At 43.7% G+C, this 25,719-nt stretch overlaps 1 protein-coding gene and 1 long non-coding RNA gene across 16 annotated transcripts in view; both read right to left on the reverse strand.

The window, feature by feature from the left end:
• Window positions 1-9,163: 9,163 nt before the first annotated feature.
• On the reverse strand, window positions 9,164-10,570 carry LOC147007601 (uncharacterized). The gene is made up of 2 exons (XR_015054070.1): window positions 9,833-10,570; window positions 9,164-9,498 (listed from the first exon to the last, which is right to left on the reverse strand). It is a non-coding gene; the product is annotated as an uncharacterized LOC147007601 (long non-coding RNA).
• A 7-nt stretch (window positions 10,571-10,577) lies between these two features.
• Window positions 10,578-25,719, reverse strand: part of LOC147007602 (dynein axonemal heavy chain 8-like) — a 27,800-nt gene continuing 12,658 nt past the window's right edge. Inside the window, exons 7-10 of one of the 15 annotated variants that reach the window (XR_015054066.1) lie at window positions 22,742-22,939; window positions 19,898-19,974; window positions 19,608-19,707; window positions 10,578-11,316 (exon numbers count right to left, since the gene is read on the reverse strand). Coding sequence is in view for 10 of the 15 variants with exons in the window: in XM_085866776.1 (XP_085722902.1) it covers window positions 22,619-22,939 (321 nt within the window). In the remaining 5 variants the exon portion in view is untranslated. The other 14 variants (XR_015054065.1, XM_085866773.1, XM_085866772.1 and 11 more) reach the window with 14 other exon arrangements.

Raw genomic sequence — 25,719 nt, forward strand, 5'->3', positions numbered from 1 at the left:
TCTGGCCGACCCCACAAGAAACTGCTCATAATTTTGGTGGAAGTAGTAGTGGTAGTAGTACCATGCCAGTACCTGGATGGGAAACTGCCTGGGAACACCGGGTGTTGTCGGCTTTCTTTTTTCTCCTGCACGGGGAGTCTTGCTTAGTTCCCTTTCAAGGAACTTCGACACAGAAACCGGCCATGAGGCCCATCAAAGCATGTGTCATTATTACCTCCCTATGGTTGTTTGTCCGTTCTCTATCCTTTCTAAATGCTGAGCATCGCGCAAGGAAAAGGCACATACCATTTTAAAAATATTTAGTTTGACACCAGGACAGGGTTTGAACCATTAACCTCAAAGATTCAGAGAGGATACTCTAACGGTTATACGACCAAACATTGGACAAGTTCTCTGGCCGACCCCACAAGAAACTGCGAATAATTTTGGTGGAAGTAGTAGTAGTAGTAGTAGTAGTGATCGTTGTACCATGTCATTACCTGGTCAGTACCTGGATGCGAAACTGCCTCGGAACACCAGGTGTTGTCAGCTTCATTTTTTCTCCTGCACGGGGAGTCTTGTTATGTTCCCTTTCAAGGAACTTCGCCACAGGACGCGGCCATTCGGCCCATCAAAGCATGTGTCATTATTACATCCCTCTGGTTGTTTGTCCGTTCTCTATCCTTTTTAAATGTTGAGCATCGCGCAAGGAAAAGGCACATACCATTTTAAAAATCTTTAGTTTGACACCAGGACATGGTTTGAACCACTAACCTCACAGATTCAGAAAGGGTACTCTAACTGTTATACCACCAAGCATGGCACAAGTTATCTGGCCGACCCCACAAAAAATTGAGAATAATTGGGGTGGAAGTAGTACTAGTAGTAGTGTTAGTAGTACCAGGTCAGTACTTGGATGGGAAACTGTCTGGGAACACCGGGTGTTGTTGGCATCTTTTTTTCTCCTTCACGGGGAGTCTTGTTTAGTTCCCTTTCAAGGAACTTCGACACAGGAAACGGCCATAAGGCCCATCAAAGCATGTGTTATTATTACATCCCTATCGTTGTTTGTCCGTTCTCTATCCTTTTTAAATGCTAAGCATCGCGTAAGGAAGCAGCACATACCATTTAAAAATCTTTAGTTTGACACCAGGACAGGGTTTGAACCACTAACCTCAAAGATTCAGAGAGGATGCTCTTACAGTTAAATGACCAAACATGGCACAAGTTTTCTGGCCGACCCCACAATAAACTGAGAATAATTGGGGTGGAAAGTAGTAGTAGTAGTAGTCGTGGTGGTAGTGTTAGCAGTACCAGGTCAGTTCCTGGTCAGTATCTGGATGGGAAACTGCCTGGGAACACCGGGTGTTGTCGGCTTCTTTTTTTCTCCTGCACGGGGAGTCTTGTTTCGATCCCTTTCAAGGAACTTCGACGCAGGAAAGGGCCATAAGGCCCATCAAAGAATGTGTCATTATTACCTCCCTATGGTTATTTGTCCGTTCTCTATCCTTTGAAAATGCTGAGCATCGCGCAAGGAAGCAGCACATTCCATTTTAAAAATCTTTAGTTTGACACTAGGACAGGGTTTGAACCACTGACCTCACAGATTCAGAGAGGATACTCTAACGGTTATACTACCAAACATGGCACAAGTTCTCTGGCCGACCCCACAAGAAACTGCTCATAATTTTGGTGGAAGTAGTAGTAGTAGTAGTAGTGTTAGTAGTACCAGGTCATTACCTGGTCAGTACCTGGATGCGAAACTGCCTCGGAACACCGGGTGTTGTTGGCTTCATTTTTTCTCCTGCACGGGGAGTCTTGTTATTTTCCCTTTCAAGGAACTTCGACGCAGGAAAGGGCCATAAGGCCCATCAAAGCATATGTCATTATTACCTCCCTCTGGTTGTTTGGCCGTTCTCTATCCTTTTGAAATGCTGACAATCGCGTAAGGAAGCAGCACATACCATTTTTAAAATCTTTAGTTTGACACCAGTGCAGGGTTTGAACCACTGACCTCACAGATTCAGAGAGGAAACTCGAACCGTTATACCACCAAACATGGCACAAGTTATCTGGCCGACCCCACAAGAAACTGCGAATAATTGGGGTGGAAGTAGTAGTCGTAGTGGTAGTGGTGCTATGTCAGTACCTGTTCAGTACCTGGATGGGAAACTGCCTGGGAACACCGGGTGTTGTTGGCTTCTTTTTTTCTCCTGCACGGGGTGTCTTGTTATTTTCCCTTTCAAGGAACTTCGACACAGGAAGCGGCCATTCGGCCCATCAAAGCATGTGTCATTGTCACCTCCCTCTGGTTGTTTGTCAGTTCTCTATCCTTTTTAAATGTTCAGCATCGCGCAAGGAAAAGGCACATACCATTTTAAAAATCTTTAGTTTGACACCAGGACAGGGTTTGAACCACTGACCTCACAGATTCAGAGAGGATACTCTAACGGTTATACGTCCAAACATGGCACAAGTTTTCGGGCCGACCCCACAAGAAACTGAGAATAATTGGGGTGGAAAGTGGTAGTAGTAGAAGTAGTAGTAGTGTTAGTAGTACCAGGTCATTTCCTGGTCAGTACCTGGATGGGAAACTGTCTGGGAACAACGGGTGTTGTCGGCTTCTTTTTTCTCCTGCACGGGGAGTCTTGTTTTGTTCCCTTTAAAGGAACTTCGACACAGGAAAGGGCCATTCGGCCCATCAAAGCATGTGTTATTATTGCATCCCAATGGTTGTTTGTCCGTTCTCTATCCTTTTTAAATGCTGAGCATCGTGCAAGGAAGCAGCACATACCATTTTTAAAATATTTAGTTTGACACCAGGACAGGGTTTGAACCACTAACCTCAAAGATTCAGAGAGGAAACTCCATCGGTTAGACTACCAAACATGGCACAAGTTCTCTGGCCGACCCCACAAGAAACTGCGAATAATTGGGGTGGAAGTAGTAGTAGTGGTAGTATTACCATGTCAGTACCTGGATGGGAAACTGCCTGGGAACACTGGGTGTTGTTGGCTTCATTTTTTCTCCTGCACGGGGAGTCTTGTTTTGTTCCCTTTAAAGGAACTTCGACACAGGAAGCGGCCATTAGGCCCATCAAAGCATGTGTTATTAATACCTCCCTCTGGTTGTTTGGCCGTTCTCTATCCTTTTTAAATGCTGACAATCCCGCAAGGAAGCAGCACAAACCATTTTAAAAATCTTTAGTTTGACACCAGGACAGGGTTTGAACCACTAACCTCACAGATTCAGAGAGGATACTCTCACGGTTATACTACCAAACATGACACAAGTTCTCTGGCCGACCCCACAAGAAACTGCGAATAATTGGGTTGGAAGTAGTCGTGGTAGTAGTTGTGGTAGTAGTACCATGTCAGTACCTGTTCAGTACCTGGATGGGAAACTGCCTGGGAACACCGGGTGTTGTCAGCTTCTTTTTTCTCCTGCACGGGGAGTCTTCTTATGTTCCCTTTCAAGGAACTTCGACACAGGAAGCGGCCATTCGGCCCATCAAAGCATGTGTCATTATTACCTCCCTCTGGTTGTTTGTCCGTTCTCTATCCTTTGAAAATGCTGAGCATGGCGCAAGGAAGCAGCACATTCCATTTTAGAAATCTTTAGTTTGACACCAGGACAGGGTTTGAACCACTGACCTCACAGATTCAGAGAGGATACTCGAACCGTTATACCACCAAGCATTGGCACAAGTTCACTGGCCAACCCCACAAGAAACTGCGAATAATTGGTATGGAAGTAGTAGAAGTAGTAGTGGTGGTAGTAGTCCCATGTCAGGACCTGTTCAGTACCTGGATGGGAAACTGCCTGGGAACACCGGGTGTTGTTGGTTTCTTTTTTTCTCCTGCACAGGGAGTCTTGTTTCGATCCCTTTCAAGGAACTTCGACACAGGAAAGGGCCATAAGGCCCATCAAAGCATGTGTTATTATTACCTCCCTCTGGTCGTAGTACCAGGTCAGTACCTGGATGGGAAACTGCCTGGGAACACCGTGTGTTGTAGGCTTCTTTTTTCTCGTGCACGGGGAGTCTTGTTCAGTTTCCTTTCCAGAAACTTCGACAAAGGAAGCAGCCATAAGGCCCATCAAAGCATGTGTCATTATTATCTCCCAGTGTTGGTTTGTCCGTTCTCTATCCTTTTTAAATGTTGAGCATGGTGCAAGGAAGCAGCACTTACCATTTTGAAAATCTTTACTTTGACACCAGGACAGGGTTTGAACCACGAACCTCACATATTCAGAGAGGATGCTCTAACGGTTATACGACCAAACATGGCACAAGTTTTCTGGCCGACCCCACAAGAAACTGCGAATAATTGGGGTGGAAGTAGTAGAAGTAGTAGTGGTGGTAGTAGTACCATGTCAGGACCTGTTCAGTACCTGGATGGGAAACTGCCTGGGAACACCGGGTGTTGTTGGTTTCTTTTTTTCTCCTGCACAGGGAGTCTTGTTTCGATCCCTTTCAAGGAACTTCGACACAGGAAAGGGCCATAAGGCCCATCAAAGCATGTGTTATTATTACCTCCCTCTGGTTGTTTGTCCGTTCTCTATCCTTTCTAAATGCTGAGCATCGCGCAAGGAAGCAGCACATACCATTTTAAAAATATTTAGTTTGACACCAGGACAGGGTTTGAACCACTAACCTCACAGATTCAGAGAGGATGCTCTAACGGTTATACGACCAAACATGGCACAAGTTCTCTGGCCGACCCCACAAGAAACTGAGAATAATTGGGGTGGAAGTCGCAGTAGGAGTAGTAGTGGTGGGAGCACCAGGTCAGTACCTGATCAGTACCTGGATGGGAAACTGCCTGGGAACACCGGGTGTTGTTGCCTTCTTTTTTTCTCCTGCACGGGGTGTCTTGTTTCGATCCCTTTCAAGGAACTTCGACACAGGAAAGGGCCATAAGGCCCATCAAACCATGTGTCATTATGACCTCCCTCTGGTTGTTTTCCGTTCTCTATCCTTTGAAAATGCTGAGCATCGCGCAAGGAAGCAGCACATTCCATTTTAAAAATCTTTAGTTTGACACCAGGACAGGGTTTGAACCACTGACCTCAGATTCAGAGAGGATATTCGAACCGTTATAGCACCAAGCATGGCACAAGTTCTCTGGCCAACCCCACAAGAAACTGCGAATAATTGGGGTGGAAATAGAAGTAGTAGTAGTAGTACCATGTCAGTACCTGTTCAGTACCTGGATGGGAAACTGCCTGGGAACACCGGGTGTTGTCAGCTTCTTTTTTCTCCTGCACGGGGAGTCTTCTTATGTTCCCTTTCAAGGAACTTCGACACAGGAAGCGGCCATTCGGCCCATCGAAGCATGTGTTATTATTACCTCTCTCTGGTTGTTTGTCCGTTCTCTATCCTTTTTAAATGTTGAGCATCGCGCAAGGAAAAGGCACATACCATTTTAAAAATCTTCAGTTTGACACCAGGACAGGGTTTGAACCACTGACCTCACAGATTCAGAAAGGGTACTCTAACTGTTATACCACCAAGCATGGCACAAGTTATCTGGCCGACCCCACAAAAATTGAGAATAATTGGGGTGGAAGTAGTACTAGTAGTAGTAGTAGTAGTGTTAGTAGTACCAGGTCAGTACCTGGATGGGAAACTGCCTGGGAACAACCGGGTGTTGTTGGCTTCATTTTTCTCATGCACGGGGAGTCTTGTTTTGTTCCCTTTCAAGGAACTTCGACACAGGAAAGGGCCATAAGGCCCATCAAAGCATGTGTCATTATTACATCCCTATGGTTGTTTGTCCGTTCTCTATCCTTTTTAAATGCTGAGCATCGCGCAAGGAAGCAGCACATACCATTTTAAAAATATTTAGTTTGACACCAGGACAGGGTTTGAACCACTAACCTCAAAGATTCAGAGAGGATGCTCTAACGGTTATACGACCAAACATGGCACAAGTTCTCTGGCCGACCCCACAAGAAACTGAGAATAATTGGGGTGGAAAGTAGTAGTAGTAGTCGTGGTAGTAGTGTTAGTAGTACCAGATCAGTTCCTGTTCAGTACCTGGATGGTAAACTGTCTGGGAACAACGGGTGTTGTTGGCTTCTTTTTTTCTCCTTCACGGGAGGTATTGTTTAGTTCCCCTTCAAGGAACTTCGACACAGGAAACGGCCAGAAGGCCCATCAAGGCATGTGTCATTATTACCTCCCGATGGTTGTTTGTCCGTTCTCTATCCTTTTTAAATGTTGAGCATCGCGCAAGGAAAAGGCACATACCATTTTAAAAATCTTTCGTTTGACACCAGGACAGGGTTTGAACCACTGACCTCACAGATTCAGAGAGGAAACTCCATCGGTTAGACTACCAAACATGGCACAAGTTCTCCGGCCGACCCCACAAGAAATTGCGAATAATTGGGGTGGAAGTAGTAGAAGTAGAAGTGGTGGTAGTAGTACCATGTCAGTACCTGGTCAGTACCTGGATGGGAAACTGCCTGGGAACACCGGGTGTTGTCGGCTATCTTTTTTCTCCTGCACGGGGAGTCTTGTTTCGTTCCCTTTCAAGGAACTTCGACACGGGAAATGGCCATAAGGCCCATCAAACCATGTGTCATTATGACCTCCCTATGGTTGTTTGCCGTTTTCTATCCTTTTTAAATGCTGAGCATCGCGCAAGGAAGCAGCACATACCATTTTGAAAATCTTTACTTTGACACCAGGACAGGGTTTGTACCACTGACCTCACAGATTCAGAGAGGATACTCGAACCGTTATACCACCAAGCATGGCACAAGTTATCTGGCCGACCCCACAAAAAACTGAGAATAATTGGGGTGGAAGTAGAAGTAGTAGTAGTAATAGTAGTAGTAGTGTTCGTAGTACCAGGTCAGTACCTGGTCAGTACCTGGGAACACGGGTGTTGTTGGCTTCTTTTTTTCTCCTGCACTGGGAGTCTTGTTGCGTTCCCTTTCAAGGAACTTCGACACAGGAAGCGGCCGTAAGGCCCATCAAAGAATGTGTCATTATTACATCCCTATCGTTGTTTGTCCGTTCTCTATCCTTTTTAAATGCTGAGCATCGCGCAAGGAAGCAGCACATACCATTTTAAAAATATTTAGTTTGACACCAGGACAGGGTTTGAACCACTAACCTCACAGATTCAGAGAGGATGCTCTCACCGTTATACTACCAAACATGGCACAAGTTCTCTGGCCGACCCCACAAGAAACTGCGAATAATTGGGTTGGAAGTAGTCGTAGTTGCAGTAGTGGTAGTCGTACCATGTCAGTACCTGTTCAAAAAAGCCGTGTTCATTTATAAAAATCCGTGTTCATGTTCAAAAAAGCCATGTTCATGTTAAAAAAAAGCCGTGTTCGTGTTCAAAAAAGCCGTGTTCGTGTTAAAAAAAAGCCGTGTGTGTGTTAAAAAAAAGCCGTGTTCGTGTTCAAAAAAGCCAAGTTTGTGTTAAAAAAAAGATGTTTGTGTTAAAAAAAAGCCGTGCTCGACTACGTGTTCAAAAAAGCCATGTTTGTGTTTAAATAAGCCGTGTTCGTGTTCAAAAAAGCCATGCTTGTGTAAAAAAAAAGCCGTGTTCGTGTTCAAAAAAGCCATGTTTATGTTAAAATAAGCCGTGTTCGTGTTCAAAAAAGCCGTGTTCCTGTTTAAAAAAGCCGTGTTCGAGTTTAAAAAAGCCGTGTTCGTGTTCAAAAAGCCGTGTTTGTGTTCAACAAAGCCGTTTTCGTGTTCAACAAAGCGGTATTTGTGTTAAAAAAAGAAGAAGCCGTGTTTGTGTTTAAAAAAAAAGCCGTGTTTGTGCTAAAAAAAAGCTGTGCTCGACCCCGTCTTCAAAAAGCCATGTTTGTTTTTTTTAAACAAGCCATGTTCCTGTTTAAAAAAGCCGTATTCGAGTTTAAAAAAGCCTTGTTTGTGTTAAAAAAAAAGCCGTGTTCGTGTTCAAAAACGCCGTGTTCCTGTTTAAAAAAGCCGTGTTCGAGTTTAAAAAAGCCATGTTTGTATTAAAAAAAGCCGTGTTCGTGTTCAAAAAAGCCATGTTTGTGTTAAAAAAAAGCCATGTTTGTGTTTAAAAAAGCCGTGTTCATGTTCAAAAAAGCCATGCTTGTGTTTAAAAAAAGCCGTGTTCGTGTTCAAAAAAGACATGTTTGTGTTAAAAGAAAGCCGTGTTTGTGTTAAAAAAAAATCATGTTTGTGTTTAAAAAAAGCCGTGTTCGTGTTCAAAAAAGCCATGTTTGTGTTCAAAAAAGCCATGTTTGTGTTAAAAAAGCCATGTTTGTGTTTAAAGAAAGTTTGAAATGTTCAAATATTTCTTCATTACTCCACCCTCCGTCATGCCATCCCTCATCGTTCAGACAGGCAGGCTGCAGCCTCTTCCCTCTAGATCTTGAAAAGAATCACAAACTGATCAAACACATGGAATCTGTCTTTCACTCCTGACAAAACTCACAATCTCTCTCTCTCCAAAAGACCATCTGGCGAACCCTCCGATCTACTTTTTTAACAGTCCTCTCGAGGAAATTCGGTCATTCAGACTCCTGGGTCTCACGATCAGCCATGATCTTTCTGAGGCAAACCACATTTGAAAGTTGGCATCCAAAGCCAGCCGCAGACTGGGCAATCTCTGTCGTACAAAGTGCTCCGTTGGCACACCTGAACTCCTATCTACATTCAAGGCTTTCATCTGCAGCTTGGTGGTGCACTGCTCTCCCCTTTGGGCTGGTTCCCCTGCCTCACTCCTTGCTCAGCTTGATGCCATGGAAACCAAGGCCTTCAAGATCATTGGAATCTCCCGCACGGAAGCTGACCGTGGGTCGATCACCTCCCCATCGCAGACAGGTTGATTTAACATTCCGCACAATCGTTTTTATCGCAATCTATTTCTCATCTGTCTCGAGGGTAAAATGTTCCATCAAGAGAAACTCGAACACGTTTCATTAAGTGATGTTGTTTCACATTGACATTATCACTCAATTTGCAGTGTCTCCATCTGATTTCTTCAAAATGAGGCATAAATATCATGGCTTAATTATGGCATGTTTAGGTAGTGCTGTTTAATTGTTCCGACACTTATTTTAAGATATGATATGTTCAGCGGTTTCTTTCAATGAATTATTCTCTCGTTCAACACTTCTTCCATCTTTATATATGGAGTATATTCTGGTCATTGAAAGCATTACCAATGACAACAAGGAATCTATTTTTATCTTTATTTAGGGTTGAAGTCAAATTTTCAACCCAAGCAGAACTTTATCGGCATCACAAAATCCAAACGTATTTTTAATTGGAACTGCGACAGTAAAACTATTACCGGCACCTGTTTTTGTATCATGATTATACATTTCCTTGCTTTGACTATAACTGGGGTTTGTGTTTGTTGCCATTGCCAAATCAGGAATGAAATAGAATAAAGTTGGCCTAAAAGCTGGTGAGTTTTGTTTAACCACCTCTCCTCAAATACAGCTCACTCTGCTCTCTCAGCCCTCTAATGCTCCCGAGCAACTCCAGCATGTATAAGTTCATCCAGTAACCTCCATGTTAGCCTGGTGTTGGCTTAGTGGTTAGGGTGGTGGCTTGGGATCCCAGGGTCCTGAGTTCAAGCCCCGTTGGCTGCTGAATTAACACCAGGGGGTTGACTCAGCCTGTCATCCTTCCGAGGTCGGCGAAATGAGTACCAGTGTACTGGTCCCGGTGTATGCCCCGGTAAGAATAGGTGTACCATATCCCTGTGTGTTGTAAGAGGCGACCAGGGTTGGCGTCAGGAAGGGCATCCGGCCATAAAACATTGCCTCAAGAAAAAGCCCAACCCCTGCACAGCAGGGAAAAATGGCTGTAAAAACGGTCATTTTATTTTTATTCAGTAACCTCCATGTGGTTGAACTTTCAAAATCCAGGCTGAATGCCATCTTTACTCTGTTCCTTGCTTCTTCCATCTGTGGAACCGCCTTCCAGAGGCAATTCTATCCAACTCTTTCCTCCAGGCCTTTAAAGCAGTTTGTGCTCCTCCATCTCACTATACCCCATCTTTACAAACAACTAGAACATAACACCCGTCGCTTCACTGACGGAAATACCAATCTTGGCTGTGATGGCTAATCAACAGGGCAAGAATAAAAAGGATTCCTGGGAATGCGGGGAAAACCAGCGTCGCAAGTTGGAGTGTACAGTTTCGCCAGGTGTGCCCAGGTACACATGAAAATTTTTAAATAGTTTCGTCAAAAACCTTCCCGAGAGTTCCCTGAATCCACCATAGTTCGATGTATTGAAATCCGTTAATCCATTCCCAAGTTACAACACGGCAGACAATCAAACAGACAGACAGACACGGCTCCTTTTATAATATAGATTTTTATGACCCTTGTTCCCTCTTTTATTTTTAGCCAACCCTCTTACTTTCAAGTTACTCTGTGTCTTCCCAACCCCTTGCCACTCTCCTCTTTTCCTGTGCATTAATTCCTTTTGATTATTGTGTCCAACTGTTGTCCTGCTGCCCCACTGCCAGTTCACATGCCATATCAACTTTCTCCTCCATGAGCATCAATATTGTAAAGAATTAAAATGGTGTGTTCCTCTCTTGGAATGGTCAGAAGCCATAATTTCGGGGTTTTTAAAGCAGGCAGGGCAACATCATAAAATTATACTCAACCTCAGATAACAACATATGCTGTTATTGAGGGTCAAAATCGGACTGAGTTACAAGTAACGTGTTTCAACGTGTGTCAACGATCGCATAACGTGCCTACAACTGATGGCCAGCGTAGTGGAACGTGTGAGTCAAACGCCGGCATACGTCGTAAAATTTCCAGCATGAAAAAATTTGAGGAAAACCCAAAAGTTCAACGTTTAAAGCCAGCATACTATCACTTATGGCAGTGTTTTTCAGCGTGGTCTTAACATATACAAAACGTACCCATAACGTATTCGACGTGTACCAGCGTTTTACACAAATTTTTGAAAAAATCGGCATAAGCTGGCTAAAACGTCAAGGTGTGACTGGGCCTTTACAGGGGACTTCGCGCATCGCTTTCCTCCAAACCCATCCCTCGGTGTACTGCAATTAGTGCGGAGAGTGGAGAGCTCTTGACAGAAGAGTGAAGGCCGGCTGGGACGGTTACTTTGAACGGCGATACCAGGCTGATCCACCAGCTGTCGAGTTGGATGTCAGGGGTGTTACTGTCCCTATTGCTGACCATTCAATCAACTGTGGTCCAGCTTCGTATGTGGAAACAGGCTGTGGTGAACGGGTTGAGAGGGGGTGAAGCTCCTGGGATCTGTGGCATCCATGCTGAACTTCTTAAGGCTGGTGGAAATGCTGTACTCGTGTCATTGCATGCAGCTCTGTGCTCTGCCTGGCACACAGACATCATCCCAACTGAATGGAAGAGGGGCCTTGTTGTCTCTCTCTGAAAAGGGAAGGGTGATCGCCAGGACTGCACGAACTACCGAGGGGTGATGATGCTCTCAGTGGCGGGCAAGGTCTTTGCTCGGATATTTCTTGATCAGGCTCACCACCATCTGCTTGAGCAACAGAGCTCAAGGATGGTTGTCCATTTCCAGAAGGTGAGTAACCATTTCAATTAACCCCTTCTACCCCAGAGCCTGTCAGATTCTTCTTCTTCCTCTTTCGGCTTGCTCCCGTTGGGGGTCGCCACAGCGGACCAACCGTCTCCATTTCGCTCTATCCTCCACATCTTCCATTGACACTCCAACCACCCGCATGTCCGCCCTCACCGCATCCATGAACCTCTTCTTTGGCCTTCCTCTTCTCCTCCTGCCTGGCGGCTCCATCTTCAACATCCTTCTCCTGATATACTCCGTTTCCCTCCTGTGCACATGTCCAAACCATCTCAATCTCGCCTCTCTCACTTTGTCTCCAAACCGTCCTACCTGCGCTGTCCCTCTAATATACTCATTTCTTATCCTATCCATCCTCGTCACTCCCAACGAGAATCGCAGCATCTTTAACTCTGCCACCTCCAGCTCCGCTTCCTGTCTTTTTGTTAGTGCCACCGCCTCCAAACCATACAACATTGCTGGTCTCACTACCGTCTTATATACTTTCCCCTTCACTCTTGCAGCTACCCTTCTGTCACAAATCACTCCTGCAACTCTTCTCCACCCACTCCATCCTGCCTGCACTCTCTTTTTCACTTCTCTCCCACACTCTCCGTTACTTTGGACAGTTGATCCCAAGTATTTAAACCCATCCACCTTCCCCACCTCAACTCCTTGCAACTGCACCATACCACCACCCTCCCTCTCATTTACGCACATGTACTCCGTCTTACTCCTACTGACTAACATTCCCCTTCTCTCCAGTGCGTACCTCCACCTCTCAAGGCTCGATTCAGCCTGCTCCCTACTCTCCCTACAGATCATGATGTCATCCGCGAACATCATAGTCCATGGAGACTCCAGTCTGATCTCGTCCGTCAACCTGTCCATCACCATTGCAAACAGGAAAGGGCTCAGAGTCGATCATTGGTGCAATCCCACTTTAACCTTAAACCGGTCCGTCATTCCTACCGCACACCTCACCGCTGTCACACTGTCCTCATACATATCCTGCACGATCCTCACATACTTCTCCACCACTCCCGACTTCCTCATACAATACCACAACTCCTCTCTTGGCACCCTATCATAAGCTTTCTCTAAATCCACAAACACACAATGTAACTCCTTCTGGCCTTCCCTATACTTCTCCATCAACATTCTCAAAGCAAACATCGCATCAGTGGTGCTCTTTCCTGGCATAAACCCATATTGCTGCTCACAGATCGTCACCTCTCCTCTCAACCGAGCTTCCACGACTCTTTCCCACAACTTCATGGTGTGGCTAAACAACTTTATCCCTCTGTAATTTCCACAGCTCTGCACATCACCCTTATTCTTGAAAATCGGAACCAGCACACTTAATCTCCACTCCTCCGGCATCCTCTCACTTTCCAAGACTTTATTAAACAATCTGGTTAACAACCCCACTGCCATCTCTCCTAAGCACTTCCATGCCTCCACTGGTATACCATCTGGGCCAACCACCTTTCCACTTTTCATCTTCTTCATAGCAGTCCTCACTTCATCCTTACTGATCCACCCCACTTCCAGATTCACTATTTCCACCTCTTCCAACCTTCTCTCTCTCTCATTTTCTTCATTCATCAGCTCCTCAAAGTACTCCATCCACCTTCTCAACACACTCTCCTCGCTCGTCAGCACATTCCCATTTGCGTCCTTTATCACCCTAACCTGCAGCACATCCTTCCCAGCTCGGTCCCTCTGTCTTGCCAATCGGTATAAATCCTTTTCCCCTTCTTTTGTATCCAACTTCTCATACAGCTCGTCATATGCCTTTTCCTTGGCCTTTGCCACCTCTCTTTTTGCTTTTCGACGCCACTCCTTGTACTCCTGCCTACTTTCTTCATCTCTCTGACTATCCCACTTCTTTTTCGCCAACCCCTTCTTCCTTATACTTTCCTGTACTTCCTCATTCCACCACCAAGTCTCCTTATCTTCCTTCCTCTGTCCAGATGTCACACCAAGTACCTTCCGAGCTATCTCCCTCACAACTTCTGTTGTCGTTGCCCAATCATCCCACCCATCTTTACCACCATCCAACGCCTGTCTCACCACCTCCCTAAATTTCACGCAACAGTCTTCCTCCTTCAGCTTCCACCATCTGGTCCTTGGTTCAGCCCTCACTCTCTTCCTCAACCTCACCTCTAAAGTCATCCTACAGACCACCAATCGATGCTGTCGAGCTACACTCTCCCCTGCCACAACCTTACAGTCACTAATCTCTTTCAGGTTGCATCTCCTACTTAAGATGTAATCCACCTGTGTGCACTTTCCTCCACTCCTGTATGTTACCCTGTGTTCCTCCTTCTTCTTGAAATACGTGTTTACCACTGCCATTTCCATTCTTTTTGCAAACTCTACCACCATTTGCCCTTCCACATTTCTCTTGTTGAGACCATACCTACCCATCACCTCTTCATCCTCTTTATTCCCTTCCCCAACATGCCCATTGAGATCTGCTCCAATCACCACTCTTTCATCCTTGGATACACTCTGCACCACTTCATCTAACTCACTCCAGAAATCTTCTTTATATTCCATCTCACACCCCATATGTGGGGCATATGCACTGATGACATTCATCATCACCCCTTCAATTTCCAACTTCACACTCATCACTCGGTCAGACACTCTCCTCACCTCCAATACCCTCTTGACATAATCTTCCTTCAGGATTACCCCGACACCATTTCTCCTCCCATCCACACCATGGTAGAACAGTTTGAAACCACCTCCAATGCTCCTCGCCTTACTCCCCATCCACTTGGTCTCTTGTACACACAGTATGTCCACCTTTCTTCTCTCCATCATATCAGCCAACTCTCGCCCTTTGCCAGTCATCGTCCCAACATTCAGAGTTCCAACTCTCACCTCCACACTTCTACCCTTCCCCCTCTCCCACTGCTTCCGGACTCGCCTTCCCCTCCTTCGCCCAGCAGTAGCACAATTTCCACTGGTACCCTGCTGACCACCGGTACCAGTGGCGGTCTTGGTAACCCGGGCCTCGACCGATCCGGTATGGAAATTCGTTTTGTTGTCCGCATAATGATTTGGCATAGGTTTTTACGCCGGATGCCCTTCCTGACGCAACCCTGGTCGCCTCTTACAACACACAGGGATATGGTACACCTATTCTAACCGGGGCATACACCGGGCCCAGTACAACTGGTGCTCATTTCGCCGACCTCGGAAGGATGGCAGGCTGAGTCAACCCCCTGGTGTTTTCGACTTGGTTTATATACATATATATATATATATATATATATATATATATATATATATGTATATATATATATATATATATATATATGTATATATATATACATATATATATATATATACATATATATATGTATATATACATATATATATGTATATATACTTATATACATATATATATATATATATATATATATATATATATATATATATATATATATATATATATATGTATATATATCTATACATATATATGTATATATACATATATATATACATATATAAAAATATATATATATATATATATATATATACATATATATATACATATATATATATATATATATATATATGTATATGTATGTATGTATATGTATATATATATATATATATACATATATATATATATATATATATATATATATATATATATATATATATATACATACATATATTAATTCAGTGTCCCAACGGGGCTTGAACTCAGGACCTCTTGGGTCCCAAGCCACTGCCCTAACCACTGCACCAACACCAGGCTTTAAATCTGACAGAGCCTGTCAGATTACGGGTGGAATTATAAAAGCATTTTCACCTTAGTACAGCAAAAAGAACCAAAAAAACTTTTATGATTTTCTTTGTGGGACATGACAGGAAACAGAATTATTCTGATTACATACCTTAAAATGCTTTTTGGCATGTGCTTTAACACTTTAGTAAGTTTTTGAATTTTCTGACATACTTTTCAAATCATTCTTTGGAAATTTTCCATATGTGTGATAAATGCAGATCTCTTGTAACTGAGACAGAGGACGGACATCTTATGGCACAACTGAGGGTAATTCAGGGGTAGCATGTGGTATTTAAAGGGATGAATTAGCCCATTATTTCAGGGATCGATATCCTGATAAAATCTGGCAAGGCAAATGATGTCATCCTGGAAGCACAGATGAGATTTGTTTGAGATAATATAGATAAAGTAAAGCCACTACTGTTAAGGTACATGTTTAAAAAAACACTGGATCTCATGCTGATTCACCCTTTACAATCCAAATTAACTGCAAAATATGTTGCTTTTTAAATTTATCGCCATGTCCCAGGAACTGCAATGGAACTTCATATTAACAGTTCCTCGTGTCAACAAATTCAGTGTGTCCATTGAGAGACATGTTCAGTAGATCTACGGTGATAGAATTACCTACATGTACAGCATATTTATTCAGCATCTAACGCATTGGACTCTTCAGGTTCGAAACCAACTGGAAGAGCAACAGAATTTGGGCAGTCGACACAAGTCACATATTTCAATGCATTTCAGTCCTGCAAGCAGACGTGGGCACTTTGCAGCATCCTTGCAATTACCATCTTTACAAAAAGAGGTGTGTTACATCTCGGACTTCGGCGGGGGCAGAATCCTGTGTCAACATGATCATCTGCATGCCATTTTCACCCGACTGTTGACTGTTTCATACCATTTCACCCTGACTGTTTCATCCACTGTTGCATGGTTCATCCAAATTTGGCTTTGGGACGTTACTGCTGCACCAGATACAGGTTTGGAATCTGGGTCTAAGAGCATGCTGTCGGAATGCATCTTCCGTGGGAGGCAGTTGTGCAGCCGGTTTATCACTTGTAGTGGGCAAGTTGGTACCTTAAGTCATTCCGTGTTTGAAAGCACCTTCCCTTACTACCATACAGCCGAAGTGCAGAGGTGCAAGCACTTTCCAACCACTTCTGATCAGAGCCAGAGACATCACGAAGTCCAGCAACCAAATGTCCAGACTCGCATTGACTTGACAGTGCAGAGAATGCAGTTTTCTTCCCTATCCGGAAAAGTGCGCCGGTCGAGTCACATCCTGTCAGTGCATGAACTGCAGGAAGGCATTGGAAAATATCACTGCCAAGGTTTTCAGCAATGGAATGTACAGGGATAAACCGCTCTGTTGTGGTGTATCTTCCACCATGGCCAGCGTGCATGAACACCTGCTCACTCAAAAGTCCTTGGTTCATATAATACAGGAGTATCACGAGTACATCAGTGTCATCGCTGCGAATGAAGGTCCTGGATACTTGGGAAGAGAAGCTTATTGCGTGGAGAACCATCCTTGTATCAGCCTCTTCTTGTGTACTGTAAAGATCTAGCAAAGACTCATGGCCAGTATTGGAAACTTTCACCACTTCTTGACCGTTCCGAAACCCCCCTGCCACAACAATGGACTTGCCATATGGAATTCTGTCCTGCCCATTTTCAGTCACATACTGACTGACAAATGCAACAACATCTGGCTTGTTTCCTGGTCCCTTCAGAAACTGTCTGAAATGGGGGTACTGTCCTGTTGCCAAGGATGAGGTGTGTCTGCACGACACTGGTCACTGAGCTGCCTCGACGTTCTCTTTCGCTGGCTTTTATGGATGATGTGTTGTCATATCTGTCAAATACTAATGTGACTGTATTGGCTCCAAAAACGTGGTTTTTCAGAATTCTGACCACCCTCTTGAGAATAATTTCCCACCGAAGTCATGATGCATTTGGACCCCAAGACCAAATGTAAGTGGAATGTGTGTTGAGCACGAGAGGGAAATAATATTATGATATATGGCTCGCACTCCAAGTAAATCATTTCCTGTGTTACCTTCGGAGACACCAGATGCATCAGGAAATAAAATCTATCAACAGGTCGGGAAACAAAATATGATCTGCATTTCTCAATCTGTAACCGGTTACTCGGTTCATACTTACGCGACTGAAATGTGATGCCATTCGCAGCTTGGCGTATTATACCTGCAGCTCTGCGTGGAATTAAATGACTTTGATTGCCAACCTCTTGTGCATCGTTTACCGGTCCAAATTCTCCTTGCTCACTCACTTCGACACGTAATTCATGCACCCTTCTGAGTGCATCCCCAACAGTCACCATATTTGAACACACAAAGTCAGAGTTCCCTGTTTGAGAAATAAACACGATCCTATCACCATCATGGCGTCTCGGTTTTTCAGCTTCAGCTTCCATGATGAGAATTCTTGCCCTTGGTTATGCCCACTTGCTTGTAGGATCTCGACAAACCTGTTTTGTAACTCAGACAACAATATTACTGACTTTTCGTGGGAAAATACCGAATGTTCCAGTTCCTTACACAGCTGGAGAAAGGCACAGTCATAAGTGAGGGGTTAATTCAGACAGTTTTCCACCTTTTAGAAGTGGACAACCATCCTTTTCCATAACTGGACATTCATATTATTCATTTAAAACAGGTCTTGCTTTGTTCTACCACTGGGAGGGGTTACTCATTTTTTAGGGGCTTTTTAGCTCGCCTGTTCGAAGAACCGAGAGCTATAGCGATACCCCCGGCGTGAGCGAGAGCGTGAGCGTGAAAATGTTAAATTTTTTGTATTGCGGAAAAACTCCTCGACGGATTTCAACGAAACTTGGTGGGGGGGGGGTTAGGTTTGGTCCAAGGATCATGCCATTAGATTTTGGACTTGGTCCCCCCCCCAAAAAAAATTGTTGGAGAATTTTTTTTTTGCATTTCCACATGTTTTAAGTGATTTCCAACCCCCCCCAAAAAAAAATTGTGAGAGAAAAAAAATTTTTTGCATTTCTTCATGTTTTAAGTGATTTCCAACCCACCCCCCCAAAAAAAAATTGTTGGAGAAAAAAAGAAAATTTTTTTGCATTTCTACATGTTTTAAGTGATTTCCAACCCACCCCCCCCAAAAAAAATTGTTAGAGAAAAAAAGAATTTTTTTTTGCATTTCTACATGTTTTAAGTGATTCCCCCCCCCCAAAAAATTGTTGGAGAAAAAAAAATGTTTTTGCAACTTTTTTTTTCAACAAAATTTCGATTTTTTTTTGCATTTCTACATGTTTTAAGTGATTCCCCCCCCAAAAAAATTGTTGGAGAAAAAAAAATGTTTTTGCAACTTTTTTTTTCAACAAAATTTAGATTTTTTTGGGCATTTCTACATGTTTTAAGTGATTAGGATTTCGACGAAACTTCGTGGTGGGGTTAGGTATGGTCCAACGATCATGCCATTCGATTTTGGACGTGGTCCCCCCCCCCCAAAAAAAATTGTTAGAGAAAAAAATTTTTTTTTTTGCACTTCTACACGCTTTAAGTGATTTCCAACCCCCCCCCTCAAAATTGTTTGAGAAAATTTTTTTTTTTGCATTTCTACATGTTTTAAGTGATTTCCAACCCCCCCCCAAATTGTTCGAGAAAAAAAAATTTTGGGGGGATTTCTTCATGTTTTGTGACTTCCAACCCCCCCCAAAAAAAAAAATTGTTAGAGAATTATAAAAAATATTAATTATTAGACGTCTTTTAAAAACGATAAATGTATAAACAGGCGAGCATTGGGTGGCTTTGACACCAACTCTGGTTCATGGGCTGGCCGCTGCACTACCAGCCTTGCCGGCTCCACTGATTCTCCCACTTCTTGCCCCTCATCCTACCTCTGCTCTTCGCACTTCAATGTCTTCTACTTCAGTATCAGCTCCCCCTCTGTTGTCCCAAACTGTGTGGTTCTAACATCTGTGTTCTCCATTCTAACCTAACAGATATCTCACTCTCAATCGGTACACTCATCACCACAAACATGCTCCTTCCTTCCTCTCAGCACACGTCCCCCTCTTCCCAACCCCTCAAATCTTGTACCTCCCCCTACCCGCTCCCTTCTTCACCATACCTCTACCAAATCGTCTCCCCTCCCTCTCAAAGAAACCTTCACACTCTTCCCCCTCAAGCTTCTCAGGACAATGAATCACGTGCAACATTTATTTATGAGAAGACGAAAACAGTTTGTGCACAAGTGAAAGAAAAAAAGAGAGTAATTCAGTGTCCATACCTTTTTTATGTTCTCAACTTCATTAAAATAATGTTGCAAGATCCGTTCAGCGACACGGATTACTTCTGGCAAAATGCAAGGAATGTTCAGATATTCAAATCTGAGACAAGGAAGATTTCCCAATGGGAAGTACATTTCTAGTGATTACTCATTTGCATCAATAATGATGCCAGGAAACAAATGATACTCGCCAAGTTATAGTCCAACCAAACCCATGTAGCATAAGAAAACAATCACGCGTCATCAAATCGGAGCATCATTGATCAATACATTCCTGGTCACTCACCCACCTTCGCAGCAAAAGTCAAGATTGTGAGGTTGAAATAATTTTCACAAAGAAAGACTTCATGAACTCTTGAAGTTGGATCTACATGAGATGTAAAGAAAGAATGAATAAATTATTTGTTCAACGCTTCATAAAAGATAATTAAAAAATTGAATCCACATTTTCAATTTTAAAATTCCCCATTGTTAGTAGCAGAAGGGCACTCGGAAGAGCGCACACCTCCGCCAGGTAACGCCTGACCTACGAGAACACACCGGGCCCAATACATGTTTGAAATATCGACCTATGGGTCGTTTTTGGCCCGATCTCTCAATGGTGAAGAATCACTTTAAAAATTAAATAATTCTTGTTTCCGGATTGGGATTCGGATCTTCACCAAAATTGAATCAATTCCTCCTTGTCGCCCAATGTGTCCAAGTTTCGTCCGAATGTGTCCACAACTTTTTGACATCTGTCCACAATCCCAACCCTGAAGCGTGCCGGAGGTGTCGCACTTTCGTCATACCGGCTGCGATGACGAGTTCAATCAAGTCGCAACTTCTGGGAATGTGGGAAAAGAGAGAGAGTTGTAAAATAGGGGATCATGAGTAAATTTTAGTTTTTGGTATACACTATCGGGCTCGTATTAGAGCGAACACACAGAAACGTACAACAAGAGTAGAAGTAGACAAGAGAGGAGAGAGAGGGAAGGTAAAAAAACAGTGTGGAACAGAGACATGAGGAGGTCTGTGGAATGGAGAGGGATGGGGTGGTGTACACGGGGTGTACAAGGTGGACACCACAGGGACTTTCAGGAAGGAAAGCAGGCAATTTGAAGGAGGTGTGTTTGGGGTGGATTGGTGGGGACGAAAAATATCATAGTTTTGGATGGGGGAAGATGAGGTGGTGGTGAACAGCTGTTTTGAAGATCTGGGGGTGGAAGAGTCGAAATGAAGAGTGTGGGAGTTTGTTCCAAAGGTGGAGAAAAAAAAAAGAGGAATGAAAGAGTGAAGGTGAGCAGAAATTCTTGATTTTGGTAGTTTTACCAGAAGGGAGTTGCTGGCGGACATTGAGTGCCCTGCAGAAATATGGGAGGGACATATCGCAGACAGAGCCGGGGGGGGGCGAGACCGTAGAGGAGACGGCAGAAGACAGAAAGACCACCAACCTGCTTGCGGTGAAAGAGTGAGAAACCCAAACACTCAGCCTCTTCACTGTAGATACCGATGATCCGAAATGTCATGGTGTCCACAAAGTGAAGCCGAGAAAGGTGAGAGACGCGAACACCAGCAAGAGAGGAGAGCAGTACTCCATCAGGCTGCGGATGAAAACTCTGTTTGTCGTCAGGAGCTCAGGTGGGCCGAGGAAGGACTTTGCACGACAGAGGATTCCCAGTCGGTGCCTGGCTTTGGAGGCCAGGTTGGAAATGTGGCTTTCCCAAGAAAGATCATGGCAGATCGTGAAATCCAGAAGCTTGAAGGAAAGGACTTCTTCTCGAGGATTGTTGAGATCGGAGATGGTGTGGGTTTTCCAGACTGTCCTTTCAGAGACATCGTGAGGGTGTGAGATTTGTCCGGATTGAAAGACATGTTCCACGTGTTGGACCAGTTTGTGATTTTACCCAGATCTGCAGAGAGTGAAGAAGCTGCTGCTTGCCAGTCTGAGTGATGACAGATGTACGGCATGTATGATGTACGGCAGAGGGTGGAGTCATCAGCAAAGAGATAAAGAGGATTTTACAGAGAATCAGAGAGATCATTGATGAAAACCAGAAAAAGAACAGGACCCGCAACGCTGCCTTTAGGAACTCCAGCTTGGACAGGAAGAGGGGATGAGAGAATGCTGTTAAGGACCACACGTTGGCTGCGACAGGAGAGGAAGTCTGTGAGCCATGAGTGGAGATGTACTTGGATACCATAGGAAGAGAGTTTGGTGAGCAGGGCAGGGTGCTTGGCCCTATCGAAGGAATGAGATATGTCTGGAGGAAGGAGAAGAGGAAGGATTTCATGTCTGAAGCGATGATGGATTCCATAACCTTGCTGATGATTGGGTGAAGGCTGATTGGTGTGTAGTTGCAGGGATCTGTTTTTGCACCTTTTTTTATGCAGGGTGGTAATGTTTGCTGATTTCCAAGAAGATGCCAGATGACCTTGATCAAATGAGAAGGTGAATGGAACAGAGAGAGGGTGAGCAAGAGCAGAGGAGCAGGTTTTTAGGACACGTGGGCTGATGCCGTCTGGACCGGTTGCAGAATCTGAGTCGAGGTTTGACAATAAACTCTCCACCTTGTCAGGAGAAGCTCGGTGCAACTGGATGCGAAGTTTAGGCATTCAGCCTTTCATGTGCGGTGTCAGCTGTGCGGCCATTTGGGGTAAGGGAGGGGATGGAGGGGGAACATACACCAGAAACAGATTTGATTGGACCCCACCAGGATTTGGAGGAGTGAGACAGGTTTGAGAGTTGACTTGAGATTTGAAAGATGTTGTTTTCTGGCTCTCCTGAGGGTAGACACACACTTGTTCTGAGCTTTATGGAAGGAACTGACATTCCCCTCAGTTGGGTTTGCTTTCCATGAAGCAAAGGCAAGTTGTTAATAATACGGTAACACACAATGGCCCATGAATTCCTGCTTTGTTTTCGATTGTATTTCGTCTTCGAAACCCCAGAAACAGCCTCCTGTCCAGCAAAATAACAAAATAAGCAAAGATTTCACGACAGAAAAATTTCTGCTCATATCAGGAAACACTTAGAATACAGTACTCTTCCCTATTATTGTCATCTTTCTATACATTTTCATCCAGACATCATTTTCTGTCACTCTTTGGGATGCTCGACAACACCTCGTAACATCCCAAATCACATTGCTCACCTCCAGGTTGTGAATCTGCGTCGTGAAATCTCTGAAATATCCGTCAAACGCTGTTATCCTGGGATCTAAAACATCATGTGGACTCTTCTTTGCATTGAGACAAATGCTTTGAAACTTGGTTGCCAAGGAATCGATTCCTTCGATTGTTGATGCTGTCAATGGAGTGAAGCTCTCAATCTTTGCCAGCAATTCTTCAATCTGAGGACACATGATGCAAAATTACCCCAAACACACACTTTATTAACTTTTACTCAAATGACACAGTAATCATGAGTTGTTCTTATCAGTCAAGACCATCAAACATATTTTTTTTTCCTTTTATCTGTCTGAATGAGTGAACACAGTAATTCAATGCACGCATCCACTGAAGATGCCTGGTGTTGGCTTACTGGTTAGGGTTATAGGATTCTGAGTTCAATTCCCCCTCTGCTGTTGAATTAATACTAGGTGGGGTTGACTCTGCCTGTCATCCTTCTGAGGTCGGTAAAATGAGTGCCAGCTCGCTTGTATCCTGTGTCGGAGTGGTGACCCCTCCACGATTGTGCCCAATAGCCAAGAGACTGCTGAGGCAGCACCAACGCTCTACACAGAGTATGGTCTCAATGGATGGATGGATGGGTACACTTCGTGACTTCACACTGTTTCAATGCACACACATACAGGGTGACTACAGAGTAAGTTCATGCATTCTATTGCTTTGAACTCCCAAAATGCAACACACCAGCAGAATTGTGTGTCCGCACAGGGGGGGGGGTCATGAGGAATTAATTAATTAATAGGGTTTTCAGATTTTTTTCCAGCAGCAGTCATGTGACATCACCTCTGATTTATTCATTTATTTTTCCCATGTGTTAGCAAAATGAATAATCAGATGTATGAGTTGTTTGCCTGCCAGGAAACCTACAGTCACAGCACATCAGCACTAAAAAAAATGTATTTCATGGCAATGAACGCAAGAGGTACCTACTGATCGGGGAAGCGGTTAAACTCTGCGAATACACAAGCCCAGGACTACCAGAGTCGATGAAAACTCAGCTCCGCCGGTTAGGGCAGTTTTTTGGAATTTTGCCATGGTGCAATCCATCCACCCATTGGGACCACACTCTATGCAGAGCGTTGGTGCTGCCTAAGCAGTCTCCTTGGCTGTTGGGCACAATCCTGGATGGGTCGCCACTCCGACACAGGACTCCACTCCGACATGGTGCAATCGAGAGCTCGCCAACCTTTCGAGAAGGACACCATGGGATATTTAACATCCACTAACAAAGGCTGGCAGACAGGATACCAGTTTCATGTCCATCAGAGGGATGTCACACAAATTGATGAATCATCCTGCCTGTGAAACACCAGGATTGCAGTTTCTAGCTGAGTCAGGATTCAAACCCAGGTGAGACAACTTGGAGGCAAGAGTGTGTTCCTCCAGGCCATTGATGTGGATTTTTTAAACCCACCTTGTTGTGATCGTTGTCCTCCTGAAGGATTCTAACTGGTCGATTGTGGAATCCTATTTGACTTCAGACAGAGTTTAACGTTTGTCTGATTTGATTATAAAACCCTACAAAAACCCTATCGACACTAATAAAACTGATGTCCACACAAGTCCTTCCTTGTGAAACAATTTATTTCCTAATTATACACCATACACTTCTCACCCTTGTACAATGAACTTAAGAATCCCCATTTGATTGCAATATTATTTGGTTCTATTTCATTTATTCTTATTTTAGTTAACAGTTAGACCAACCCGATTCAATTCACTTCTACATTACATCAGAGAGTTTTATTCTAACTTGGTACTTGGTCAGTTCCAAGGAGTACGAGCCACTGAGAAACTATACTTCCTCACGTGCTCGTACTGAGAACAATGTGTCTTTCAAAACATTTTATACTTCCATGAGAGAGAGGTTGGGGGATATTCACCCAGACTGTAGACGTGTCCTTTAGACAAAAAGTCACTTCGTACATTTTCTAAGCAAAGGTTAATTTATCAGCTCGGTCACTCTGCTCCAGAACAACACATTTCTTATCATTTCGGGCAAAAGTCTTTTGGCCAGAAATGACAGCCAATTCAATTTGCAGCATAAAAGTTACATTTCTGAAACTCCATTTGTTACAATTTAAAATACATTAATATAAATTTTTCCCCCACACCATCCTATCAGCCTCAATCACCCTGTAATCTCAATACATTGAAACACAACAGGTTTGATGTGAATGCAAACCTTTGATATGATAATGCTTCACATTTATAAGGGAGAAAGACCTAATTACTGCCGATTTTTATGCCCAACAGTGTTGTATAAAACTAAACCGACTGTTGGTGTTGTTTAATTTTTTTGAGGGTCCGGTTTTCAATGTTATGTTCGACAACTGTCTTCATCCTGTATCTGACGTGACTCACAGAATCGTCCAATCCATTAAAACTGCAAACATGAGAAACTTGCCTTTTCCAACCTTGTGCAAAACGCCTGAAATTTTCCAAATATTTCCACTTCAGAGATTTCTAATGCATTCTCTCTATCCGGTTTCTGAAAACATTGAACTGCATCTTTGTAGACCTTGAAGAGATGTGTGCACACCTGTGCACGTGGACATAAGTTGAATTTATACTCCAGAAAAAACATGAAGCTTTTTCTCCCCAATCAAGACAAATGACATCACAGAAGTGTTTTTTTTTAAACTGTAAATAAAAAACAATACCTGCATCTTTTAGGTGAGTAATGGTACACTTTGTTCCCACACACCAATGGATCCACTGTCTGTGATATAAGCTTTGCTTGCGGTGACCATTTGGTTTGTAACCTGAAAAAAGTCTGTGATTATGAACTTACAACTTCGGCAAATATTCATATAAAATGATTCATTTGTCCTGTGCAAACAACAAAAATTATCTCACACAATGCGGATTAATTACAGGAGACTTCTTCCTTGCATAATCACTGGATAAACTGATATTTGATAAACTTATATACAGTATA

This window comes from Eptatretus burgeri, unplaced genomic scaffold (genome assembly GCF_056783735.1).
Source record: "Eptatretus burgeri isolate ZD-2024b unplaced genomic scaffold, Ebu_testis_v1 Ebu_testis_scaffold_78, whole genome shotgun sequence".
NCBI lineage: Eukaryota > Metazoa > Chordata > Myxini > Myxiniformes > Myxinidae > Eptatretus > Eptatretus burgeri.